The 27,691-nt window shown below is 43.7% G+C and overlaps 1 protein-coding gene across 2 annotated transcripts in view; it reads left to right on the top strand.

The window, feature by feature from the left end:
* The first annotated feature begins 2,735 nt into the window (after positions 1-2,735).
* LOC122816985 overlaps positions 2,736-27,691 on the top strand; it is a 596,328-nt gene continuing 571,372 nt past the window's right edge. For both annotated transcript variants that reach the window (XM_044090096.1, XM_044090095.1), the window contains exon 1: positions 2,736-3,132. In XM_044090096.1, coding sequence (XP_043946031.1) covers positions 2,835-3,132 — 298 coding nt within the window. In that variant the 5' untranslated portion in view covers positions 2,736-2,834. The remainder of the gene's footprint in view (positions 3,133-27,691) is intronic.

The raw sequence follows: 27,691 nt of genomic DNA, 5'->3' as shown, positions 1-27,691 counted from the left end.
ATTGCTGCAGATGTCGGGTGAGATACATCCCGAATGGGGCATTGTACTCGATCATTGGTCTGATAAGTGAAGAGTACAGGGGAACAATGACCTCACTAGATCTGGATGTGAATCCCTTCATGATCAGGTGGGCAATGTAGAAGGTCTTTCTAACCACTTTAGCAATGTGAGTGTCAAAAGAAAGGCCACTGTCAACCTGGGTCCCCAGGTCCCTGATAACCTCTTCTGTGCTTAGTGGATTGCCACCTATATGGTAGCTTGGGGTTACCTTGTTTTTCCCGAAGGGTATGACTATACATTTTTGGCGTTTAACTTCAGGCCATGGCTCTGGCACCAGCTATCTGTTTCCGTGAGTCCCTTCTGAAGGATATCCATGTCCGATGCACTTTCCACTATGGCGCCCATTTTGCAGTCGTCTGCAAACTTTGTCAGCCAAAGTCCTCCCATGTTGGCCTGTACTTCTGAGAAGTAGATGCCAAACAATAGGGGGCCAAGGACCGAGCCCTGTGGGACACCACTTGTGACCGGCTTGGAGTCTGACACAGCGCCAGCAACTCTAACCCTGTGGGTTCTGTCCTTAAGCCAGTTTGCAACCCATCTTGTGACATATGGGTTTACATTTAAGCTGGTAAGTTTTCTACAATACCGAGTGGGGTATTGTGTGAAAGCCTTTGCAAGGTCAAGGTAGGCTGTATGGACTGCCTTTCCCTCATCAATGGCCTTGGTGACTGTTTGAAGGCGTTGACCAAGTTCAAAGGCATGATCTTCCCTTGACAAAGCCAAACTGGGTCGGGTCCAATGTCTGCAAGTCCCCTATATCTTTGTTTATGAGCTCCATTATGATCCTCTCCATAGCTTTGCAGACTAGACTTGTTAAGCTTATGGGGCGGTAATTACCAGGGTCCGTAGAGGCGCCTTTGTGGAGTGGGACCACAGTTACCGTCGCCACTCCTTGGGCACGTATCCTGTGGTAAGGCTGAGATTAAACAGCTGCCTTATGTGCGGGTTTAATTCCTCATTTAGCTCGTGTAGCACACAGCCGGGGACACCATCTGGTCCCATTGATGCTGTGTTTTTAGCTTTAGAGAGAGCAGCTTTCACCTGCGCATTTGAGATGTCCGGGAGGCTACACTCGGCTGGGATAGTTATCTCTCCTTTAGGGGAGAGGGGTGAAGTTTGCACTGAACCTGTCTGCCAGTATGTTGGCAATGTCTGTGGGTTCAGTGATTTTTGTATCATTTTGGACTAATTCTGAGCATATCTGGGAGTTTCCACCCAGGTTCCTAACATAGCTGAAAAAGGCCTTATGATTGTCCTTTGAATCCATGGCAATTTTTCTCTCAAAATTGGCCTTAGTTGATTTTATGAGTGCTCGTATTTTTTACTAATAATGATCAGGGGTGACTTCCCTTTTATGGATTTTGTTCTATCATGTAATAGCTTTCTCCTCTTATTGTAAAGTTTGTTAATGGCTGGGGTCCACCAGACTGGGCGTTTGCCCTTTGTGGAAAGAGTCTTGGTTTTATTTGGGATTGCCTGATCCATGCAGTCCTGGAGGTGTTCATAGAAGGCATTTGTAAGGGCTTCCGCAGCTTGGGTTGTGGTTTCCACTGGCTCAGGGGCCTTGAAGGATACCACACCAGTCTTGAGTAGTGTGAAGTTTGCTTTACGGAAGTTCTTCACTATGGTCTTTTTTGTTTTGGGGTGGGGGCGGGATGTGGATTTCCAGTGAGATTAGTTTATGATCAGATCTCACCAATGAGGGATATACTTCCGGTGTGGAGCATTTTGTCCCCATGTTTGTGACAATGAGATCTAGTATATTTTCTCCTCTCGTGGGAACAGTGACTAGCTGCTCCATGGCATTTGAATTTATGAACTCCAGGAACCGTTGGGCTAGAAAGTTAGGGCTTGAGTAATGTTCCCAGTCTATATTCGGGTAGTTGAAGTCACCCAATATGATGGTGTTTCCCTAGGGTATAATCCACTCACTGGGGACTGGTAGTAGAGATTTATCAGCGTCTGTGGGAGAGATAATACATGGTGGTAGTTTTAGGTGCTTTTCAGTAAGCAGAGTGCTATACTTACTTGATATGATGCAAATTATAGAGATAATCTCCCTTGGGTCTCTCAGACATACTGGTTTACCCATCATGGTAAAGTGCAAGTGGGTAAATCAGCATGATCTCCAGGCCTTGCAGTGATTATCACTGTTGCAGAAAGATTTTAAGTTTTTTTTAATTAGCTATTTGTATAGTAGCACTTAGTTTTGTACTCATCATCTTGAGTTGAAAGAAATCAGCAGCATAGGTTTCTTGCCCTCATGTAGGTCTTTACATATCTACAGTCCATTGGAACTTTGCACCAGGCATGTACTAGTGTGACATTCATTTGGGTTTTATGGCAGAACTAAACAGATTTTGTTAAATGTCACCACTGCTAAAGTTATTGCATTTTGACAGTCAAATTATAATGCACTTTTAGAGGTGGTGTATAATTTATCCATATGTCTTTGGTCTGCTCTTTTTCTTGTTTAACACATTCAGAGTGAATAAAATTAACTACAAAACTCTCAGTAATGTACTAAACCTTTTTTTCCAGATTACATAGGTCTGTACAGTACAGGTAGAACAACAATGGAATATGGTAGAGGAGGAATAGGTAATGAGCTAAAAACGTGATGTGTATGCCATATGTTAAGTTACACTTGTGCTGTTATTCTTTTTTGTAGAACTGAAGAACTCTGTGACTATTGTCTCTGCTTATCAAACTTCATACAAATATGGGACTAGTGTAAGGCATTATAGTGTGCTGCTTTTGCACCATTACCATGTATGATGGAGTCATATGGCCCAGATCAAGAAAGTAAAGAAACAGAGCCTCCCTCTGGAAGTCCAGAATGCAGAGAACAAGATGGAGATGCGTCCGCAATGATTTGGACTTTAGAAGAAGCTGCTGAAAAGCAGACTCAGCAAATTGGAGTATCTGCATGCGGTGCAACTGCAGTGATCAATGTGCTACAAGCACTTGGCCTTGATGTCATGCCAGACATTGTAGAAAGATGCGTCCGTACCAAATCCCGTCAAAATGATGCTCCACTTCCTCAATATCTTATGTCACGCAGTGTTGCAGGTATATATTTTTTTCCTGGCACATTCTTTTACTTTGTACAGAATTTTTATGTGAAATACATTTGGTAGTGTTTGTCTTGCACGTCAAGACTAGATTAATCTGATACAGGAAATCTCTTCAGCTCTTCATTTTCAAATTTATAAATGGATTCTCTAACCCTTCATCCAGTGATGGCAAAAAAATTAAAATAGTCTCAACAAAATGCAGGTAAACAGAATGGCAAGAGGTTCCAAACATAATTCAGGAAACCCCAAAACCAAGGACAGTCCAACAAGTCAGAATGACTATTCAAGTGATGTTGTCTCCCCCTTCCTACCCTGGCAGCCCTCTTTCCCATCCAGAAAGTCTAAACCTTCACTTTTCTCTTTGACAGCAGATAATTTCAGGCAAATGGGTTCTGAAGGTCATTCATCAAGGTTACAGGTTGCAATGGTAAGAAATCCATCCTTTCCAGGGGGTAATTCCTCATCCATCAGTCCAGACTCTATTTCCACCTATTCTTCGTCACATGGTGCCCCAGGGAGTGATAGAACTAGTTCCTCCTTCCCAGGTGGGGAAAGGGTTTTTATTCAAGGATGTTTTAGTGAAAAAGAAAGTGCTTGGAGACCAGTTATGGATCAATCATTCTTTCCCTAAACCTGTTTGTGGTAGTTTCTTGATAACACTAGATTTAAAAGATGATTATTAGCACATGCCTTTTCATCCGGACTTCAGGTGTTTCTTAAGGTTTTGTGTGTCTGGATCATGTAATCAGTTGTCTGCTTTACCATTTGGGCTATCCACTGCAGCAAGAGTGTTCACAAAGTGTCTAGCTCCATTTACAGCTCATTGCAGTCTACAGGGTATCCACATTTTTCCAACTACTTACTTATCTTTGCTGAGTTTTTTCAAAGTGTTGGGAATCTATCTTTTACTTGAGAGAGGGATTGCTTACACTAGCTGGGGTTGCAAAAGACCATGTTGACTCCTTCACACAGGCTTGTGTTCCTGGGATGTCAGCTAGAGACCTCAGCTCAAAGAGCTGTTCTTCCACAGGAAAAAATAGATCTATATGTAGTTCTGTTTCTGTGGATGTCCTTCAAGGATGCATCTGCAGTCATAACATATGGGTTGTCCTGCCTCAGGCAGCCCTTCGGTTGGCCGGATTCCAAAGTCTGGGTCTGGCCTCGGCTGATGTCGCACTTCACCCAACGTCATAGCTCCTGGGGTATAAAGGCATCAGCCGACGCCATTTTCCTCAGTCTTTCTTGCCGCGCGGTGTCCGAAGCAGAAGCTGTCGCAAGTGCCAGTCGGTCAGATCCAGAGATTTCAGCTACCGAAGACTTCTAAAAAAGCTAAGTACCCTGTTGGGGACTCTTTCTTGCCTCAGCCGATGTCAGACAAAGTAAATAATTGTTTAACTTGTGGGAAACAAATACCTCATAAGGATTTCCACTCTTACTGCCTTCCTTGCTTAGGCCCAGACCACGACGTATCAGCTTGTTTAGCCTGTGCTTCCTTCAACCGACGGACACTTAGACGTCGGTCGGAGTTTGCTGAAGAGTTTTTTGGCTCCGCTTTTGCATATAAAATGCCGTCGGAGACTCCGACTACACATTTAGCTAAAAAACGCAAGGAAGAGGACCGACACTCGCGGCCCGTGGTTTCGGCTGAAACCACGGTTAGGCCTACCGCGAGTGTCTCGGTTTCGGCTGAAACCGAGACCTCGGTTCTCCCTTCGGCCGAAAGCATGCCTCCCACTACCGAGGCCACACAGGCCCCGGCTGAGTCGGCTACAGAAATTCCTACTGAAAAAGCAGGCACACAAGATTTGTCCGACACCATTCCGTTGGACATCTCTACTCCTGCACGTGGGGCAGCTAGAGACCCCCTGCTTCTATGTCTATCAAGGCCTTTTCCAGGGCTAAAGCAGCTAAACTTTCCAAGGCCTTACCTACAAAAGCTCCCTCTCACAGACCTACCTCAAGTTCTCAGATTCTCAGCCTTGCTGAGGACCTTATTTCTCTGATCTGGGGATCCCAACCTCACACAATCAGGTCCCCACAACCCCCTCCTGAAAAGAGGCCTAGGACTGAACCCCCTGAACCTCTCTCCTCTGACTATTCCTCGGATGGTCCGGATTTATCTGACCATCAGGAAGGACCATACTCACCTTATGAGGATTCTGATGCAGAAGACTCCATTCCTTCTGCCTCCCCTCCAGAAGAATTTTCATTTGGGGAAACTCTACACTCAATGAGGGAACACTTCCAATGGCAGGGTCAGGATTTTTCTGATTCTAGGAAAAGGCTAAGGACTTTTTTACACTTACCACAGCATAGGCCTTTAGCCATACCACCTGTACTATCAGTTGTTGATGATGCATACAATGATGCCAGTACTGCCCCTGATTCTCTTCCCCCGGCCCCTGCCAAACCTGACAGATACTACAGGGTTCCGGATTCTCACTTCCACTTGTATAAGGCCCATGCTGCAGACCCAGAAACCATTTCTCAGGGCCCTAAAGGTGTTGCAGCTGCCTCTGCCAAAAACCCTCTTCCCTCTGAAAGAGAAATCAAGAGCATTAGAGAGATGGGGTAAAAAGGTTTATACATCTGCTACTCTTTCTGCCAGGGCTTTAAACTGTCAATTTCACATGATACAGTACCAGGAATTTTTGTTAGATCAGCTGAATAAAAAGCTGTCCTCTCCTGAACCTTTAGATCGTAAGTCCCTTCAGGATTTGGTACACAACTCTCAGCAGGTCAGTAATCATTTCTTAAAATGTGGCTATGATGCACTGGAGGCTTAATTTAGATCAGCTATGACTGGAGCAGTGATTCGAAGGCATGCCTGGCTAAAAGAACAATCCTTGCCAGACCATGTTAAGTCTAAACTCCTAGATGGCCCTATGGAGAAACAAAGTTTATTTGGCTCCCCTGCACAGGAGGTTCTAAAGAAAGTGGAAGAAAAAGCAAAATCTGTCCAAACAGTCAAGGATTTTCTGCAGGTCCAACATCCGAGGTTCAGCAGAAATTGGTCTTCAAAGAATTGGTCCTTTCCAGACACCTCCAGAGCACAGAGAGGCAGAAATAGACGCCCAAGAGGCAGAGGTCAATCAAGGGGTGCCTACAGGGGTCGTCAGTGGCAACCTGCCAACCAGAGAAGTGCCGCCACAGCTGCGACTGCAACCACTTCCACAGGACAGACACAATGACTTGGCTCTGATTCCGCCTACCAGGGAACAACTGGAAGCACCCTTGGGCGGAAAGCTAGCTTTATTTTCAAAAAACTGGCATTGCATTACAGGAGACAAATGGACTTTGCAAACAATAGACAAAGGCTACAGGTTTCACTTCCACACTCTACCAAAAATGAGAGGAATGCCAAACCTTCCACCAAGCCAGAAATCAGAGGCTCTAAAACAAATCATCAGCTTACTAAGGATGAGAGCAATAGAAAAGGTACCATCTATGGAACAAGGCCAAGGATTTTACTCCAGACTATTCCTTGTACCAAGAAAAGAAAATAAATGGAGGCCTATTCTCGACTTGTCCGCACTGAACACATATCTCATTGTTCCAAAATTCAAGATGCTGACCCTACAGCAACTTCTTTCCATGTTGGGCAAGGAGTCTTGGCTGGTGACTCTAGATCTCAAGGAGGCATGCCTGCATGTCCCTATACGACCAGATTGCAGAAGACACCTCAGATTTCTTGCAGGATCAGAGCATTATCAATTCTCAGCATTGCCCTTTGGCTTATCTACTGCTCCCAGAGTATTCACGAAATGCCTGGCATCAGTAATTGCACATTGCAGGCTTCAGGGAATTCAAATCTACCCATACCTGGACGACTGCCTAATACAAGCGGACAACAAGACAAAAATAATAAAGGATTTGGCCTATGTCATACAACTGCTGCAAGCCTTGGGATACACAGTCAACATACAAAAGTCAAGACTAGTGCCATCCCAAAGGATAACATTTTGGGTGCAGAACTGGACACAATAACTCAGATGGCTTTTCTCACAGAAGAAAAACAAAAGCAACTACCAGTCTACTTCATGGCATTAACAAGACAAACTCAGCTTACTGCAAGGAAAGTCCTGCAGGCCCTGGGTTACATGGCATCCTGCATAATCTTGATCCCACATGCCAGGCTGAATATGAGAAAATTACAATGGTACCTAAGGAATGTATGGTCTCAACACAGACACAGTCTAGAAACCCTGATACCAATCATTCCATGCCTGAAAAAAGAATTCCTGTGGTGGGCTCAGGCCTGCCAGATCAACAGAGGATTACCTTTCCACAAACCACATCCAGGGCAGACCATCACCACGGACGCCTCAGACCTAGGCTGGGGGTCACACATGGAAGACAAGTGTATCCAAGGTCTATGGTCCCAAGACCAGCTGAATCTACACATAAATCTAAAGGAGATGCTGGCAGTGAAGCATGCAATCGAGGCATTCAAATCATTCCTCCAGCAAGGACACCTGCTGATAAGGACGGACAATACCACAGTCATGTGGTACATCAACAAACAGGGAGGCACACATTCATACCCTCTATGCCGGATGGCAATGGACCTGTGGAACTTAGGCCTGGCACACATTCATACCCTCTATGCCGGATGGCAATGGACCTGTGGAACTTAGGCCTGAATCTCAACATCCAACTGCAGGCCAGATTCGTACCAGGAAAAGAGAATTCACTAGCAGACAGCTTAAGCAGAACTACCACGGATGCTCACGAATGGATGCTGCATCCAGACATCTTCAAAACCATAACAAAGAAATGGGGAATGCCAGAGATAGACCTGTTCGCCTCCCCACTCAACCACCAACTGAAGAAATTCTGCTCAAGAGTATACCACCCACAAGCCTGGAGGGTGGACTCCCTTTCTTTCAGCTGGAAGGCCCTGACAGTATATGCCTTTCCACCTCTACCATTGATGTACAAAGTTCTACTGAAGATCAGAGAGGAACAGCCAAAGGTAATTCTGATAGCTCCAGACTGGCCAAGGCAGCATTGGTACCGCTACTGAGAAGCATGTCTCGGACGAACTCATGGCCTCTACCTCTATGTCGTTTACTTCTAACGCAGAACAACTACAAGACCCTGCATCCAAACTTAAAAACGCTGCAGCTAACTGCTTGGAAAATTGCATAAAACAAAACCAACCTGTTTTATCTCAGAGGGTTAAGGACATTATCCTGGAGGCTTGCAGACCCTCCACAAGGAAAACATATTCAGCCAAATGGAAGAGATTCCTCATTTGGAGTGCAGCAAAAGGAACAAATGTCACACTGGCAAACCTAGCACACATCCTAGAATACTTAGCAGAACTGTTCCACAATGGCCTGTCCTATTCTTCCATTAAGATTCATGCATCAGCAATTTCAGCAGAGTACAACATGGATCCTCCTGTCTTCTCTCATCCTCTCCTCAGACAATTTTTGAGAGGGATCAAAAATGTAAAACCTCCAAGGAAACCACCTCTGCCTGCATGGGATCTTAATTTTGTGCTAGAAAAATTAACACTTCCCCCTTTTGAACCAGCAGCAACAGCAGACTTACAGTTCTTATCTTGGAAACTGCCTTCCTGCTAACAATCACTTCAGCAAGAAGGGTATCCGAGTTACAAGCATTAATGGCAGTGCAGCCTTTCCTTATCTTTCACCAGGATAGAGTGTCTCTGAGAACCAATCCTACTTTTATGCCAAAGGTGGTATCCAGGGTATCCTTGAACCAAGCTATTCATTTACCTACATTCTTCCCTAACCCACAGAACAGGGGGGAAAAACTACTACACACCTTGGATGTACACAGACAACTGTGCTACTATCTGGACAGAACTAAGGCCAGCAGAAAAACTGACCAGCTCCTGGTAGCATATGCAACAGGAGTGCAAGGAAAAGCAATTTCAAAACAGACAATCTCAAAATGGATAGGAAATTGCATTCGATTCTGCTACTCATTTCATGGAAAGACGACAACTGAAAATATCAGGCCTCACTCCACAAGAGCTACAGCCACCACTACAGCTTTCCTACGAGGAGTGGCTACCAAAGACATTTTAGAAGCTGCTACTTGGAGCTCCGTGCATACATTTGCCAAGCATTACAATCTTCCTTTATACTCCAGATCCCGAGCAGGTTTTGCAACTGCAGTTTTACAAGGGATCTTAACTACACCATCATTATCTTAGTGCCTCCTCCCCCAGTTCGGCTATGGTATTCTACCCATATGTTATGACTGCAGATGCATCCTTGAAGGACATAGTACAGTTTTGTACCTACCATAAATGTAGATGTCCGATAGGTATGCATCTGCAGTCAGGATTACCCACCCTCCTTCCCCTCTGTGGTATTCCTAGGGTACTTACCCCTCTCTTAGCTAGCTGGGGGAATCTATTATGGTGTATTTGTTTGTATGTATATATGTATATATACTTTTTGATTTCTACTGTTTGGCATTTTCTACTTTATACAAATTTAGCCTTCCTAGAGGGCACCTGGCATTTGGGGCAAGAAACACTGAGGAAAATGGCGTCGGCTGATGCCTTTATACCCCAGGAGCTATGACGTCGGGTGAACTGCGACATCAGCCGAGGCCAGACCCAGACTTTGGAATCCGGCCGACCGAAGGGCTGCCTGAGGCAGGACAACCCATATGTTATGACTGCAGATCCATACCTATCGGACATCTACATTTATGGTAGGTACAAAACTGTACTTTTTCCACTCAGACTTTGGATACTACAAGGGAATACATCAGGAATTTGGGTCTTATGACATATTTGATTCTCATAATACCCCTGGCAAAGCTACACATGAGAAAGATACAGTGGAATCTGTAGTATCTTTGGTCACAGCTTCAGCATCTTTTCAAGTCCCTGTACTGCTGTTTGTCAGAAGGTAAGTCAGTTGGTGGAAATAGCAGATATCCATAAATCCAGGTGTCTCCTCCCTCCCTGTTCCAAAGCAGTCAGTCACTATAGACGCCTTGGACTTTGACTTGGGGAGAAGTTTCAGGAGGGATAAAAGTGCAAGGTGTGTGGGACACCAAGGACAGTTGCAAGCACATAAATGTGAAAGAGGTGCTTGCCTTGATCAAGGCACTCCACTGTCTGAATCTTCTTTGGTCCTTGGGACCTTTTCAAGTTGTTACAGACAGTACCACAGTCATGTGGTACATCAACAAGGAGGGGGGAGCCAGGTTGTACCCCTTTTGCAGAATAGCTGTGTAAGGTTGGGGTATGACTTCACAGCACAGTCTCACTCTACAGGCATCCTACATTCTGTTAGAGCAAATGAATGGAAACTAGACTGGGGGTCTTCCATGATTTGATCCATCTGTGGGGAGTTCTTTGAATAGACATATTTGCCTCCTCTCTGAACAATCAGCTGGCAAGATTCTGCACTAGAACTCCATGTGAGAAGACCTGGAAGACAAATGCCTTTTGTTTTTGATGGACAGGAGTTTTCCTGTAAGATCTTCATTGATATTTAGGGTGCTTTTGAAGATTCAGGACTCCTTCATTGTGGAGACTCCAATCTAGCTCAGACAACAGTTGATGTCCTTCCTTGTCACTGTTGCAGTATTCTTTACTGTTGGCCTAACGTCCAGCCAGTGGACCAAAACCTTTACACCTTCCAGGTGTCATACATCAGATGTATGTCCTACTTACAAGGTGTAAGGAACGTATGTGATCTACTGAAGCCTAATCCCCAAAACTTTCTTTGCCACCAGTCTGAACGCTACCTCTGAATTTGGTTTGTAGGCCATTTAACAAGCTGGCTCATCTACTGAGCCTTCTAACGGTAAGTGACCCATTGGGGTTTCTTCCTTCCTTTTTGCCTCCTTGTAGCTTTTCATGCCATCCAGGAAGGGAAAATGTGAGTGTGGGAGGCAGATTCCTCATAAAGATAGAGATGTAAAGTGCTTTATTTGTTTGGGTGATACACACAAGCATATGCAGTGTGAGATATGTCAGGCCTTTGTCCCCAAGACACTCCACAGTTGTCTGTTGTCCCTGTCTGTTTATTTGGAAAACCAGCCTCTGAAGTTTTTGCCTTAGGATACCTTGGCCAAATCTGCCCACCCCAAAGTTCACCCGCCACTTAAGAAAAAAACTAAAAAGGCACATATTATTCTTGCTGCTGTCCAGCCTCCAATATACATCTACCTCGGGTTGGATGAATAAATCGAGAACAATCCAGTGCTAACTGCATTTTCCTCTGCCGTGATCCAGTAGGAGGCTGATATGGACTTGTCTACCTGCATATCCACCTAGCCTGTTCATATCCCTGGTACAGATGTAGAGGGGGAACCATGGCTGATAATATCTGTGGGGCCTAGAAGGATTAGCTGGGGAAGAGGTGCCTGGTATCCTCATCAAATCTAGGTGGAGGGGAGGTCTGAACCTCTTGGATTTGTCAAAGCAGGTGTTCCTTTAAAAAAGTAACAGAAAACCAAACTTGGCTTCTGTGGTTTAGGATTCTGACAAAATGTAGCATGACTTTACTCAGGGGCTGTTTAATGCCCTTATAGACATGAAAACCCCAGAAGGGTTGTCTGTCCTTACTTCTGCTCCCTGGTCGTCTCAAGAGGCCTAGGGATTCTGATTTTTCTGATGCAGAGTTGGATTCTGGTAAAGAATCCTTGGAATATTCCTCCCACATCCAGTCTCATCTTGCTCTTTGGTTTGATGAGGAAGATTTGCTGTCTCCTGATTCTCCTTTTGAAGAATTATCTTTTGAGTTACAGTGGTCTGTATGATGGAACACCTTAAGTGGGACTGTTCCCATGTTTCTAATGTTCAAAAGAGTTGTTATGAACTCTTGCAAATGGTCTTGCTCAGGCCTTCTGCAGTTCTACCTGTTTTAGCTGCCCTTTTGGATACATATGCAGCAGCTTCTCAATCTTTGGCTCCTAAGAGGCCAGATAGATTTTATGTAGTCCCTGAGGATCATAAGTATTTGTATAAAAGTCCTTCATCTGATCCTGTTGTTGTTTCCATGTCCACAGATGAGCCATCTAAACTTCTATCCTCTTCCAAGCTTTTACCTTCTGACAAGGACAGCCATACTAGGGAGAGGTATGGGAACAAAGTGCATACTTCTGCCACTTTGGCCTTTAGGGCAATTAGTTATCAGAGCTATATGACTAGATATGCCCTGGCTGTTTTCTCCCAGGTTGGGGGGAGGGTTGTCTGATATGCCTGAATCGGACAGTAAGACTTCTGACCTTTCTTTTCCAGTTTCTGCTTCTCAAGTGGCTTCCCATTCCAAATTCAGCTATGATGCTGCTGTTGCCACTTCTAGGGCAGCTGCATCTGATTCTGTCATGAGGTGACCCATTGCACCTTTAAGCCTTACCTGTGGACATTAGTACCAAACATTTAGATTCCCCATTAGACAACCAACATATCTTCAGCATTGCTGTAGCAGAATTGTTTAAAACTTTTCAGGGTAAGAATAAGGTTATGCAAGACCTGAAACAAATATTTCTTTCCCTGTACCTAAGTTTCAGAGGAGCTATCCATCTAAATATTTTCTCCATAGGCAGCCTGTTAGGAGCAAGAGGGGTTCGTAAGTGGATTTTCCAAGACATACTCACTCAAGAGTTCTAGAGGCCAAAAACATTGTTTGCCTGACAAATCTGCCTCTGTGTAACATCCAGCCTCCCCTTCCCCCTCTGGCCCCTCAGGTTAACCCTTTCCTTTCCTATTTGAAAGCAGATAACCACAGATGCCTGGGTTTTCTCCATCATCCAAAACCTTCCTTAACCTTCTTGTTGCCAGCTTCCTCATTTTCTTTTGGTTCTACAGGATCTGGTTTATCAGGCAACCATCCAACCTGTTCCTTTGTCTTAGCAGGGAACAGATTTTTATTCCAGAATGTTTCTGAATCCCAGGAAGGAGGAGTTGTGGATTCCCGTCCTAGGCCTGCCATTTCTCAACACTTTTCTCAAGGTCCCTTTCTTCAGGATGTTGTCTCTTCAGGCACTTTTCCCACTGCTGCTTCCTCAAGCTTTTTTGGTATCTCTGGATTTGAAGGATGCTTACTTTCATATTCCTATCCACCCTGTCTTCATAAAGTTTTTAAATTTTCCTGTTTCTTCCTCTCATTATCAGCCTTTTAGTCTTTCTCAACTCCAGGGGTCTTTACCAAATGTCTGGATCTCTGGCCGCTTTGGTAGCCTTCTGCAGACTTCAGAGAATTCTGATATTCTCTTGTTTGGATGACCTGCTAATTCAAGCCCCCCTCTCAGCAGCTCATGCTTCAAAATCTACATTTCACTATGTTTCTTCTGCACAGTGTGGGGTTCATCCCCAGTCTCAAAAAGTCTGTGTTGACTTCCTCTTCAGACCAGGTGTTTTGGGGTTGCAGGATTTAGACAATTCCATTTTTTGGCTTGTATCCCACCTCCCAAGTTCTTCTCTTTGCTTATTTCCAGTCTGTTCTTCCTCTTCCAGTCCTTCCTACAAGGGAATTTCAACAAGTCCTGGGTTACATGACATCCACTATTCCTATGGTTTCTTTTGCCAGACTTCACATGAGGGAATGTCAGTGGTATCTCAAGAATGTTTGGCTCCAGCACTGCTACCTTCTGGAATATCTGGTCCCCTTACCTTTTCTGAAGTTGAATCCCTGCTGGTGGATTCATCAGATTTCCATGAATCCAGGTCTGCTTTTTCAGGTTCCTCTCCCTACTAAGGAGCTGTACATGGATACTTCTGATCATGGTTGGGGAGCATCCTACAATAGTCTTAAATTACAGGGTCTTTGGTCCCATCGACAACTGAAAGACTATAACAGCATCAAGGAAATGAAGGCTGTACTTGTAGTTTTCCAAGCTTTTCACTCATTTTGGGTTTCAGGTCCTGTAAAGGTTTCTACAGACATTACAGCAGTTATATGGTACATCAGCATTCAAAGAGACTTAAAATATTACCTACTTTGCAGGCTGGTTCTCAGGCTTGGGATTTTGCAGTGCACCATCACTTGGATCTTCAGGCAGTTTACATCCCTTCAGAGCACATCTGTGGCAGACTCTTCGAGTGGGTCCAGGACAAATCCTTTCAAATGGATGCTTCACAGAGAGGAATTTCTGCACTTTGTACATTGGTGGGACACTCCTCCGGTAGATCATTCTGCCTACCGTTTGAACAGACAACTTCCCCAGTTCTGTTCCAGAGTGCTAAGTCCTCTGGTTTGAAAAGTGGATTCCATGTTTTTTTCTTGGAAGGGGATGTTTCTGTATGCCTATGCCCCTCTTCCTTTACTACCATAGGTACTGCACAAGATCATGTGGGACACCACCAAAATCTTTTTGGTGATTTCCTTTTGGTTTGGTCCAGACAGCACAGATTCCCTCTTCTATTTCACTTGGTCAGGGACAATCATCACAAGTTACCTCACAGGATGGATCTTTTCACATAGGTCAAGGGATATCTCATTCACTCTTACTTGTTCACTGTTTAACTGACACTTCAGGTGAAAAGGGTTTTGATTCCTTTCAGGCACCAGTTTTCTGAGAATGCTTCATGTGTTGCAGGAGCCCAGAAAACCCACTACTAGAAATTCCCATGTCAATAATTCAAGCATGACCTGGACCCTTTTTCTGTGGGGGGGGTCCCTATGGTCATTTTTGTGTTGCTCAATTCTGGGGGGGGTCCCTATGGTCATTTTTGTGTTGCTCAATTCTGGGTTGGCAAATTCATCTGTTCATTTGTCAGCCATTTCCATGTCTGCCTCTGAATCCACCTTTGGTTTCTAGTTTTGAAGTCAATTTTTAAAAGGCGTCTGTCATATCAATCCTCTAAGAACGCCTGTACCTCCTTCTTTGGACTATAATTTTGTTTTTGTAAAATTGACCCAGTCCCCATTTGATTCTGCGTTTTCTTTTTCCCTACAACATTGTACTTGTCAGACTGTATTGTTTGTGGCTCTTAGTTCTGCCAAGAAGGTCTGTGAACTTCAGGCACTCGTGATTGTTCCTCCTTTTTGTTTTTTTTTATAAGAGCAGGGTGTTTATTTGTACCAGTCCTCTTTTATGCCCACAGTGTTTAACGATTTGTCCTTGAATCAGTCCATTCATCTTCCTTCTTTTTTCCTTTCTCCACAGACTACTAGTGAGAGAGTTCTTGACACCCTGGATTTACATAGACAGCTCAGAAATTGCTTGGACAAGACAAAATGTATCAGGAAATCTGAGCAACTTTTTATTTCCTGTCAGGTCAGTAAATTGGGTTTGGCAGTGTCTTAGCAAACCATCTCCTGAATTTCTGAGGCCATTTATTTTTGTTATTCGTTTTATGGCAAGCAGCTTTCCTGTTATGTTCATGCTCATTCTACCAGGGAAGTGGCCTCTTCTGGTGCTTTTTTTTCAAGGGCATGGATACTAGGTCCATCTTGAAAGCTACTACTTGGTCTTCAGTTCACACTTTTACCAGACATTATAAGTTTGATGTCCTTTCCAGAGGCAGGGCAGATTTTGCAAGGGTCATTCTTCATGGGTTTGTGGAGGGCTCTTCTCTTTCTTCATCCTCCCATACTTTCCAGTAGCGTTTGTACTCTATGAACAACAGTGATAAGGAAAGACGTAGTACAGTTGTGCAAGATCTTACCATAACAGTAAATATCCAACTTCTTACTGTTGCAGCATTCTTTCCTTCCCTTCTGCCCCCCCCATTACTTCCTGTTGCCCTCCTTCTGTAGAGGGGACTTTCTTCCATGATTTTTTCCTTCTTCGATGTACGTGCTATTGCCTTGTCTGGAGTTACTCTGGTTCTACTGGGCTTCTTCAGTTCTGAGGATTAGGCATCCATACATCACATACGTATCTTACCCCTTGTTTGTAGGACATATTTTTGATGAATGATGTATGATGCTTGGAAGGTGTAAAAGCTTAGGTGTGCTGGCTGGACATTAGGCTATCCTCAGCAGGATATCCCAAGAATAAAACATACTGCAACAGTGAAAAGTAGGACATCAGTTGTTATGGTAAGATCTTAGCCAACTGTACTTTCTCCCTTCTTTTGGAAATGGCCAGGGGCAATTACCACAAGCTTCTCTCAGAATAGATCAGAGGTGTTTGATACAGTCTGACCCCAATCAACTTTGGTTGACTGCTTGGATGGTAGAGTCTTCATTCACCAGGTACCCGTTTACTGAGGATTTTCAGCAGGTGCTATTGGAGGTATAAAGGCCATCTACTATAAAATCTTCTATTAGCAGATGGAAAATACATAACTAGCACCCGCTCAGAGCTAGTTGTTCTCTGATTTTACAATATTTGTGAGTTACTATTGTATGGCCTTTCTTACTCCTGTATCACAGTTCATCAACATAACTAGCACCCAGTCAGAGCTGGCTGTTCTATGGTTTTACAGTATTTGTGAGTTACTATCCTATGGCCTTTCTTACTGCTGTATCAGGGTTAATTTATCAGCCGCTTTAATATGTCTGCTCTTGGATCCTTCTCTTTCAATGCATTCTCGTGTCAAAATGCTTTTAAAATGGGCTTTACATAAGAGGTTTCCACGAAAACAGTGACCCATTTATGTGATATTAATTTTGTGTTAAAGAACTAACTTACTCGATTTGAACCAGCTAATCTTTCTGACTTTAGGTTTTTAAGACAGAAAACAAGTTTTACTGATTGCTCTGACCTTTGCAAGAAGGGTGTATAAGTCGCAGGCTCTTACGGTGTGTCAACTCTAACTTATTTTCCTCAGAGATAAGGTTTCTTTGAGAACTAATCCTTTTTCATGCTTAAAAGTTTTATTCGAGTTTACATTAAGCCAAACTATCCATCGTCCCATTTTCTTTCCTGAACCTAAAACTGAGGGGAAAAGGATACTTTGTACCTTGGATGTCCACAGACAACTCGAGTACTTTCCTGAAAGAACTAAATCAGCTGTTTGGATTAGTTGTTCGTTTCCTGTGAAGGTAACAGGAAGGGCCAACCTGTGTCAAAGGGACTATTTCCAAATGGTTGTCTCAGACTATACCTTTTGTTATACTCACCACAACAAAACTGTTCCAGGCAGGGTCAAGGCCAACTCTACCAGCGTCTTGGCTTCATCTGTGGCTTTTTGGAAAGAGTTGGATTCTAGAAGTATTCTAGAAGCAGCAGATTCCTCTGTATATACTTTTACAAAGGATTAGAAACGTGATTCTTTCTGTAGGTTTAGATCATGCTTTGCTAGGACCATTCTTCGGGGGCTCCTGGACCCTTCACTTTCTTTCTCCCAAATGTAATAAGCTAGGGTAATTTACCCATATAGCTAATGCTGCTGCATAGTACAGTTTTGTAAATAAATTTACCATAACAGTAAATACTCGAGTGATCACTGCTGCAGTGGCTGGGCCCTCCCTCCATTTTCATTGATTTCTACTGTGTTGTTTATGCCAGGGTGTGAACATTTATTTTTTGTTGTTTCTAGCACTGTCCTTTCAGGGCTCAGCCTCCCTCTCTCTGTTGGCATTAAAGTTCTGAAGGGCTTGGCACACAAACCTGTCTTTTTAGTCAGCTTAGCTTGAGCTGACTGTGTTTTGGATGCATGGAAGGTGCGCTGAATCTTTAGAAGCTAGCCAGCTGTTGTATCCTATACAGGATATAACCCATATTGCTAAGGCTGCTCCATCACTGATCATTTGAGCATCTATTGTTATGGTAAGTTTACTTACACAGCTGTACTTTCATCTTTGTCAAGTTATATGTTAATGTGCCAGTTGAATGTGTGCAGGGTTGTAAGGTGTAAATACTGTTTGTGAATATAATTTATTTCCTTGGTTTTGTTCTGTGCCAATTTGTGTTTAGTTTTTTAATATTGAGAAACAAGTAATAGTTCTTAAGAGCAGATGTTAAGCATAGTTACTTTTCTTTCTAAAAAAATGTATTTTGGTTACTTCATATTCCATCAGACATGTGGCATTCATATTTCTGAGAATGCAGACTAGCAGATCTTGTAGCTTTTTTCATATTTTTGCTGCCCTGTACTAAATACTGCTGTCTTTATTCAGTCCTAAATGTAGCACTCCTTAGCTCACGTATAGCTAGAGCATGCATAATAACCTTCATTCTGCACACTAATATGGTAGTTGAAGAATCATAAATAAATGCCAGATTAGGGACAGTATGGAGCTGCTTTCTTTATGAGATGTTGCAAATAATCCTGGATATCTTTTATGCTTGCCCCTCCAATCTCAAAAGCTGACCTTTACATACAAGATAATAGGGCAGCTTAAAACTAGTGATCTGATGTCCATTTTCATCTGATTTAAGTATTGGGACTCTGATCTAGTCTGTGCACCTTTATGCCTTTGGATCCTAGGCTCTGACTTCTCCCCTACCCATAATTCCCCTTCCTTCTTCAAATTACACCAGTTCTTGTTTGAAAATTGAACCAAACGGTTAGTCTCCTTTTTAGGATAAGTCTTTTTCAAAAATTGTCCGTCTTAATTTCTTATAGTTTTTAGCTGGTGGTTTGCACCTTTGCTTCCCTACCTGTTGTCCTTTTGACAACTTTAGGTAGTATTCACATTATATTTAAATAACATTTAGATCATTGTTAAATATTTAGATTACATATTTTCATATTTTCATAGTTAGTTAGTTTTTAAGTTTACTATTACAGTTGATGAATTTTTTTCTCCTTTTTCTAAAATTAGGCATTAGAGTTTTATGTATGTGTGTTTAACAATGCTTTTTTCCTACAAGCATGGCTGATAAAAGTTTAAAAAAATTCATTTTTTTCTACAAGATCCCACCTCCCTTTGTTACTACTGCTTGGGAGCAGCACATTTAGACACAGACTGTGAAACTTGTACTTTCTTAAGCCACAAAGCCCTTCAAAGTAGAGGGGACAAGTTAATTTTAAAGGGTCTTCTTTCTTATCCCTCTCCATCTACATCCAAAGAGAAGGAAGAAGAACTCCAAACTGCAAGAGCCGATTTTAGAGAGCAAGACTCCAGAGAAAGGGCTTGAAAAAGCCTGAAAACAGTCCTCGATCCAGCAATTTCCATGGCTCTGGCTTTGAAAGTACCAAAATCTTTGATCCAAACCCTACACAAATCTGTTCTCTTTCTTCTCTGCTATCTTTTTACCCAGAGCTGGTGAGTTCACTGATACTCCAGCATCAGTCCATTGCTTCCTCAATCACCTGTTCTTCAAGGTCTGCCCATTCTTCGAGAAATCTTACCAAAGCTGATGTCGACAGAATGATGCTGAGGTTCCTATGAACACAGACACTGTTGGGGGTCCTCTCGGCTCTGTCCCCACATGTCAAGTCAAGAACAGTGCTTATTACCCTCCACCAATGACTCTATTGCAGGTTCGAACTTGGGAACCGAAGCCCTCAGATCTGAACATTCCTGGAACACCTGCGTCGACACCAGTAGTACCTTCCATTTTGGCCCCGACTATTCCCCAGTCTGTCCCAACTCTGACATTGTTATTTTGGGATGAGAGTTGGAGCCAAAGCATTGGAGCCAGTGCCTAAGGAGGACATGTCAACTCAGAGACATTCAGATCTTTCCCTCCCTCTCAGAGCATCGTCTCTCATCAGCTTGGCTCCAATGTTGGCATGGGAGTCAGGGTGGGTTGGAGCTTCTGGAGCTTTCTGTGTTCCCCCATTAGAGGGACTTCCTTGACTCCGACTTCTGGATCATAGGAGGTTACTAGGCTGTCGACCAAGAGGCCATTTGAAGCTTAGCTGTTTGTTACCAATTTAATACCATAGATAATCTAGTTAATACCCAGGATTGTGTTTAGTAATGACTGCCCATGTCCAGGAGGGTTGTGGGTGCTATCCCTTGTAAGAATTTATGGTGCCCCATCCACTCATCCAGACTCCTTTTGAACAGTGTCATAGAAGTGCTCCACTTCACATGAATTGGCAGCCTATTCCAAAGATGCAGCAGTTGCTGGGAGATAGATATGTCCATCCAGCACATCCTATTCAAGTCTCAGGCCATATTTAGGTCCCTGGAACAGTAGCTCTAGTCCCGTTTAATTTACAGATGTGCAGCAGATTCATTAGGTTTGAGTTGGAGATTGCTCTGTAAGCCAGGCATAAGTCTCTCCTAAGAAGTCTGTACGATACAGAGTATAGTGACAGGGACTTTAGTTGGTCTGTGTAAAGCACGTGCTGGAGTCCCTTAATCTTCTTTGTTAGAAACCTCTGAGTTCTCTCCAGTTGAAGCAGGTGCTTTGTACGGTACATGCCAAAAGGGGAGTTTTACTCAATTATGGACTTGATTATAGACTAATATAGAGGGGGTAAAATCTCCTTTTCTCTGCAGGCGATGCCTTTGCTAATCAAGTGTGCTGTGTAGAAGGCCTTCCTTACTATGTTAGACACATGGTGGTTAAAGTTAAGGTCGCAGGCTACTTGTGATCCTAGATCCCTTACCACTTCATTGGTACATAGGGTATTGTTAATTTGATAGTCTGGAGGGACATGACATTGTTTTTACTAAAGGGAATGATGGTGCATTTCTTTGCATTTAGTTTGAGACTGTGACTAAGACACCAATCGTTTGTCTTTGTAAGACACTCCTGAAGTATACTGACATCATTTGGGGATTCAGTAATTGCACTCAGTTTGCCGTCACCCACAAACTTGGTCAGCCACAGCCCCTTAGTTGTGGCCTGAACTTCTGAGAAGTATATAACAAACAATAGCACTGATCCTTGTGGCACCCTGCTTTTGACACGTCTGCTGGTTGATGTGGAATCACCCACTTTGATAGTGTGTGACTGGATTGAGAGCCAGTTGGCAACCCATCTTACAACAGAGGGGTTTATATTCAGTTTGCTAAGTTTATCGGTAATACCCGAGTATGGTATTGTTAAAGGCCTTTGCCAAATTGAGGTATGCTGTGTGCACAGATTTTCCCTAGTCAATGACCCTGGTCACATTTTTGAAGAAATCCACCATGTTTAACAGGCAGGATCTTCCCTTGACAAAGCTGAATTGGGTCAGGTCCAGGGTTTGGAGGCCGCCTATGTCTGTATTTATGAGATCCATGATGATACATTCCATGGCCTTACAGATGAGGCTTGTCAAACGTATGGGTCTATAATTCCCTGGGTCTGTTGCTAAGCCACCTCATGTGTCTGTCTGTTTAGAAGACAGCCTAGGATGCCATCTAGTCGCATAGAGGCCATGTTTTTTGCCTTAGACAAGGCTTTAATGACCTGCTGTTCAGATATGTAGGGTGGGGGTTAGTTGAGAGCAAGGTTTGTGATCATTTTGGAGGTATAGAAATATTTGCCAAATCTGCCTCCTAGCAGGTTTGCTATCACTGCGGGGTCAGTGTGTGTGAGATGCCTTTAGCCACTAGTTTGGCACATACTTGGGTCCTACCTTTTAGGCTACTTATGTAGCTGTAAAAGGCCTTATGGTTATCCTTGGATGTGATTGCTGGGTTTTCCCTCAAAGTTACCCTTACAGGATTTGACATGTTGTCTTATTAGCCTGTTGTGGCTGAGGAGGGCGCTTTTCCACAGTTAAGGCATCACTTTAGTTTTCTTAGTCGGCAACTTTTTGCTTTTGTTGTAAAGTTTGTTGATGCTGGGTGTCCACCAGAGTGGCTTGTTTTTACTTGGGGCTCTGGCTTTGATTCTATGGAACAGCTTAGTCTATACACTTACACAAGTGATTGTACAGGGCTTCAGTGTAAGCTTTAGTGTAGTTACCACTTCCAGCTGGTGGGGGGCGGGGGGTGGAATGGATTTATACCTTCCCCTAGGAGGGTATAGTTTACCTTGGCAAAGTTTTTTAGTCTGACTTCGCCCTTTTTGAGTTCTAGTGTTGGTGCCAGTTCGAAGGTGACTGATTTGTGGTCAGATTTAACTAATGAGGGTCCAACATTTGTGGTGGTGCATCTGTTTGTCACGTTAGTGAGGACTAGATCTAGTATGTTTGTTCCTCTTGTTTGGGTGTATAAAATTTGTTCCAGGACATTTGAGTTAAAGTCAAGGAACGTCTGCGCAAATGAGTTAGGGCTAGAGTAGGTTTCCCTGTTGATGGTGGGATAATTGTAATCTGTCATGGCCAGAGTATTTGGTAATATTTGGATTGGTTCTGGTTTGGTCAAGTAGGCCTCTGCTTTGGCTTTTTAGGTTTTCTAGTGAGTTCTCTCCAAGCCAAGAGAAGAGATGCTTCCATCTTATTTGAATCTGACCTGACCTTCTATGTGTACTGCTTCAGACTCCACTCTTTCACATTGACAGGGACAGTCAGTTGTCAAAAGCCTCAGGGAAGTTCTCTTGCCAAGCTCCCAGTCTGATTCTTACCTGTTGTCAGAGATTCCCCAATGACAGGTCTATAGGAAACCAACTTGCATGTGGAAGCACTTAGATTCATCACTGGAGTCTGTCACAGAAGCTATGGATTTGGATGAAGGGGAGGTTTCCCCTAGATCCCCTTTCGGAGATATCTCCTTTGGCAAAATCTAGAATTGCTGAAGCATAAAGGGGGATGGTCTACCGATGTACTTTCCCCCCAAATAATCCATGCTCCTGGAGGCTTTTGGAGCTGTCTCTTTTACTCCCTGGGTAGTTCCCTCCTCCTGATGCAGTCATTGATTTGGTGGCTAACAGGTCCTGGAAAGAACCTAATACAGTAGAACCAGTTCCCAAGAATATGGACAAGATATTGGCTGCTCCAAAGGATAGAGCTCATTGGAGTAATGGGCCCCCTATATTTACAATGGTCATAGTGGCAGCCACAAAGAAAGAGCTCTCCAAAGAGAGTAAATTTGCCCCCCCCCCCAGTAGGGTAGCTAGGGCTCTGGACAAATTCAGAAGACAGATTCATTAACTTTTTCTTTGAGAGAACTGAATTATCTTGCTCATGTTACTTATTTCCAGAGTGAATTGACCGTGGAGATCAGCAATTCTCTCATTTAATATGCTGATGGATATCCAGAAGAATGTGGAATCCCAGCTATCTGTGTTGAATTCCTTAACATTTTCATATGGCTACTTTCCAATGCAGCTGACAGAACAGCTAGAGCAGCAGGTACCGGCATAGCTTGGATGCAGTTGTGTCCTTCCGTAATGCCCCCTTCAATGACTCCACTTTGCTTTTACCTAAGGCCAAGGAGGCAGTTGCCCAAAGTGAACAGGATGGCAAGACTTTATCTGCCATGGGAATCCAGTTCTCTATACCTCAAAGACCCTTTTCCAGGATTCAATGAGGAGGAAAGAAGATGTGGTTAAGAAAATTACATGGTTTTAACAAAGTCACTTTGTCAGACAAACTCCCTCGTGGCAGAGGAGTTGGTAATTTAATCAATGTCACCCTAGAAGCAGTGGCAATCCTCAAAACCAAGGATTTCTTGGTCCCTTCTCTGAGAAATCCTTTTAGCTCTCCTGAAGGGTTGCTGTACTGCAACACTCTGGAGGCAGTCAGTAGGAGCTTATCCCTACACCATCAAACCTGGTGGGCCATTGCTTCAGGCTCTTAGGTGTTGAGGATAATAACCACAGAATACACTGTTCCATTTACCTTCCTTCCCCCAAAAAAAAAAAATTCCTGTAGTGCCACCTTATTCAATGGAATCCGCAACAACATAAGGCAAAAAGCTGTTGCAAAAACTGGCCATCCCACAGGTCCTACCAGACCAGATAGGATTCCGAGTTTACTCCAGGTTCTTTTATAGGTCCAAAGAAGATCGGGGCTGTAAGGCCCATTTTAGGTCATCTAAACCAGTCTGTGAAGCAGACATAATTTTGGATGGTCATGGCAAAATCAATTTTACCCCTACTCAGGAAGGATGAATGGATGTGTTCAGTAGATTACCACGATACCTACTGTCATGTAAAGATAAACAGGCACTCCAGGAGGTTCCTACATTTCAGGCTGGGAGCCAGTCACTTTCAGTTCAGAGCTCTGCCCTTTGGACTTACCGCAGCTTCCTGGGTGTTTCCCAGAAGCATGGCAGTAGTCACAGCCTATTTCAGACTGCAGGGGTTCCAGGTGTTCCCATACTTAGATGATTGACTCATAACCGCTGCAACCAGGGATCTATTAATTCAGCAGAGGAACCTTTTACTCCATTTACTTCATAACTTGGGGGTTACCGTAAACCTGGCAAAGACCAAGTTGAGTCCAACTCAGTCCATAGAATTCATCGGATGCCATCTGGCACAACAATTCAATTAGCCACATTACCATAGCACATCATTTTTCCATTTGAAAAGTAATAGACCAAGTATTGTCTCACCCACCTCCCCAATGAGATTAATTCTGAAACTTCTAGGGTTTATGGCTTCTGTGATTACCTTGATCCCTCTTTCCAGATTTCACATGTGAGTTCTTTAGTCGACCCTCTCAATCCAATGGTCCTAACTGTATCAGCTCCTCAGCACACCAGTCAGACTAACACCTGTGTGCAGAAGTCACATCAGATGGTGGGTTACATCCACAGTGTTGTTAGAAGGATATCCATTCTGTCTTTCACCTTCAGTAGCCATGGTTACTATGGCTGCATCCCTTTTAAGTTGGGAGGAAGACTGTTTAAGGTACTTGAACACCATTAGAGACCGACCTTCACATCAGTGTCTTGGAAATGAGAGCAATCCTATTTGCATTGTAGGCATTTCAAGACCGTGCCAGTTTGTGCGTGATTTAGTTCAGGTGGACAACATGTTGGTAGTCTGGTATGTCAGCAAACAGGGAGGAACCAGATGTTATCCTTTATGTTGAGAAGCCATGAGAATGTGGCAGTGGGTGATGTCTTCCCATTGCTTTCTTTTAGCAATGCGTATTCTGGTGATTTCCAGTGTACTAGTGGACAGATTAAGCAGGCGCAGTCCTCTGCCTCACGTGTGGTCCCTCAGTCAGACAGTGGCAAATGAGATCTTCCATTGCTGAGGTCAGCCTTGCCGCAACCTATTTGAATCTTACCTAAACAAGTGCAGCTGTTATTTCGCCCTGATTCATCCTCAGGCTCACTCACTGAGGGACACTATGATCCAGAGTTGGTTCCCAGGTCTCTTTTACTCCTTGCTCCCTTTTCCATTGATCTCAAAATTCATTAAGAAAGCCAGGAGGTCAAGGCGAAAGTAATCCTCATTGCCTTGTATTGGCCTTGACAAGTCTGGATGTTCTTCGTGTTTCATTGTTGCAGTCATTACATTCAGGTTGTCTGCTTGCAGGTAGCCTGCAGCCGGCCTGAATATCAGTCTTGGATTCCTCGTCAGATGCGGTCTCTTCTTCCATGACGTCAGGTCATCAGGTGTATAAAACATGCAGCCGACACCATTACATTCGTCTTTCTTGCCGCACGGTGCCCAAAGCAGAAGCAGTTCGCAAGTGCCAGTTAGCCGATTCCTGAAATTTTTGTTTTCGAGTTTCAGAACCAAAGTCTTCAAAAAAGCTAAGTACCCAGTTGAGGATCCTTTTTCTTGCTCTTAACCAATGTCAGTAAAAGTTAACAATATTACCTGTGGAAAGCAAATACCTCATAAAGATTTTCATACGTACTGCATTCCTTGCTTAGGCCCAGACCACGACTTCCCTCGCTGTTGGTTTTGTGCTTATTCAACCCCCGGACTATCCGTTGTCGGTTTCTTTTTGCAGCAAATTATTTCGGTACTCGGTTTAACTATCCAGAAACGGCTTCGGTAAGCCATCCGACTACCGACATTCCGAAAAAAACGTAAAGATAAAGACAGAGACAGACCGCATAGGTCCAAAGCTGCCGACAACGCTTCTGTTAAGCTAGTTGCCAGTTCGCCGGTACTCAGTGAGGCGCTTTTGCAGCCCCTGATACCCACTAATTCATTTTCGCAGGCCTCTACTGAGACCCATTCGGAGTCCGGTATGCCACAAGATGCTTCTTCGAGTATGGAACCTGCAGATATCTATACCTTGGATGGGTCTGGAGCCGCTGTGCAGGCACCGGCTTCTAAGGGTGTATTCAGGCCTACTGACTTGCATTTCAAACCGACGCCATCTTCTTCTTCTTCAAGACCTAAAACTCGACCCACACCTAGAAAACCAACATGCAAACTGCATGGTCAGGCCCATATGCCTAAAAAAAAATGATAAGAATGGCTTATTACTTTAATTAGGGGAAGCCAGCCTTCACCCTCTAAGAGACCTAGAACTGATTTTCCTTCTGATTCCTCTGATCAGGATTCTGAAATTTATGTTTTTTTCTGATTACCAGGATTTTCCATTTTCTACCTGTGAGGATCCTGATGCAGAGGATTCCATTCCCTCTGCTTCCCCTCCAGAAGATTTTTCTTTTGGTGAAACCTTGCACACTGTTAGGGAGCATTTCCGCTGGGAAAGCCAGGATTACTCTAACTCCAAAAAGAGGCTTAGGGAATTCTTACTCCTCCCTCAACACAAGCCTTTAGTTATCCCTCCTGTCCTAGACATTGTAGATGATGCCTTCTCGGAATCTAGCCTGACCCCAGACACTTTACCTCCAGCTCCCAGGAAGCCTGACAGGTATTACAGAGTACCTGACTCCCACAAGATGTTCTTCGTGTTTCACTGTTGCAGTCATTACTTTTGGGCAATCAGCATAGTGGTGCAACACTTTGCGTTATCGTCTCTAGTGTAAGAAGTTGGAGTTTCGATTCTCGACTAGGGTGCTCTTTGTGTGGAGTCTATACATTGGAGACGATAACGCAAAGCGTTGCACCACTATACCAATTGCCCAAATATAATGACTGCAACAGTGAATACGCTCGAACATCTACATTTATGGTAAGTGTACACAACTGTACTTTCCTCTTCAAGAATCCTACTGCGGACCCAGAGACCATTTCACAAGGCCCTAAAGGCATTAAGGCTACTACTGCCAAAAACCCTACCCCCTCTGATAGAGATTCCAGGGTCTTGGACAGATGGGGTAAGAAGGTTTACACTTCTGCTACTTCGGCCATTTGGGCCTTAAACTGCCAGTTTCATATGTTAAAGTATCAGCAGCATATTATGGGACTACTTAAACAGAAAATGATGTTGATTCCTGACCTTGCTGAAAAAAAAGAATTATAGGATTTTATGCATTCTGCTGAACAAGTTGGTAAACATACTTTGCAATGTAGTTTTGACTCTTTAGAAGCATCTGGGCTGCTGTCACTGGGTCTGTACTTAGAAGGCATGCTCGGCTTAAGGAGCAAAATTTGCCAGATCACATTAAAGCTAAATTGCTGGATGCTCCCTTAAACCAAGACCGCCTGTTTGGCAACAAAGCAGAAGTCATCCTTAAAATGATGGAGGAAAAAGCTAAATCTGTGCAAACTGTTAAAGATTTCCTGCAAGTACAGCCTCCTAGATTTAGGAGGCATTGGCCTTCAAAGATTTGGTCCTTTCCTGTCTTTTCCAGGTCTTCTCAGTCGAAACCCAGGAACAGCAGACCACCTAGGCTACAATCTCAGCATACTCATAGGCCTAAACAGTGGGGGGCTCCATCTTCCAAAGCTGGAAGTAGTAAGACACCCCCCCTGTGGAAAAATGTCACATTGACTTAACCTTAAACCTTTCAAGCCCTGCTCAACTGCCTGCTCCCTTAGGGGGAAAGATCGCCCTG

This window comes from Protopterus annectens, chromosome 12.part0 (assembly GCF_019279795.1).
Source record: "Protopterus annectens isolate FY-2018-M chromosome 12.part0, PAN1.0, whole genome shotgun sequence".
NCBI classification, from domain to species: domain Eukaryota; kingdom Metazoa; phylum Chordata; order Ceratodontiformes; family Protopteridae; genus Protopterus; species Protopterus annectens.
The sequence above is the reverse complement of the archived record's forward strand: the minus strand, read 5'-3'. Positions and strand labels throughout refer to the sequence as shown.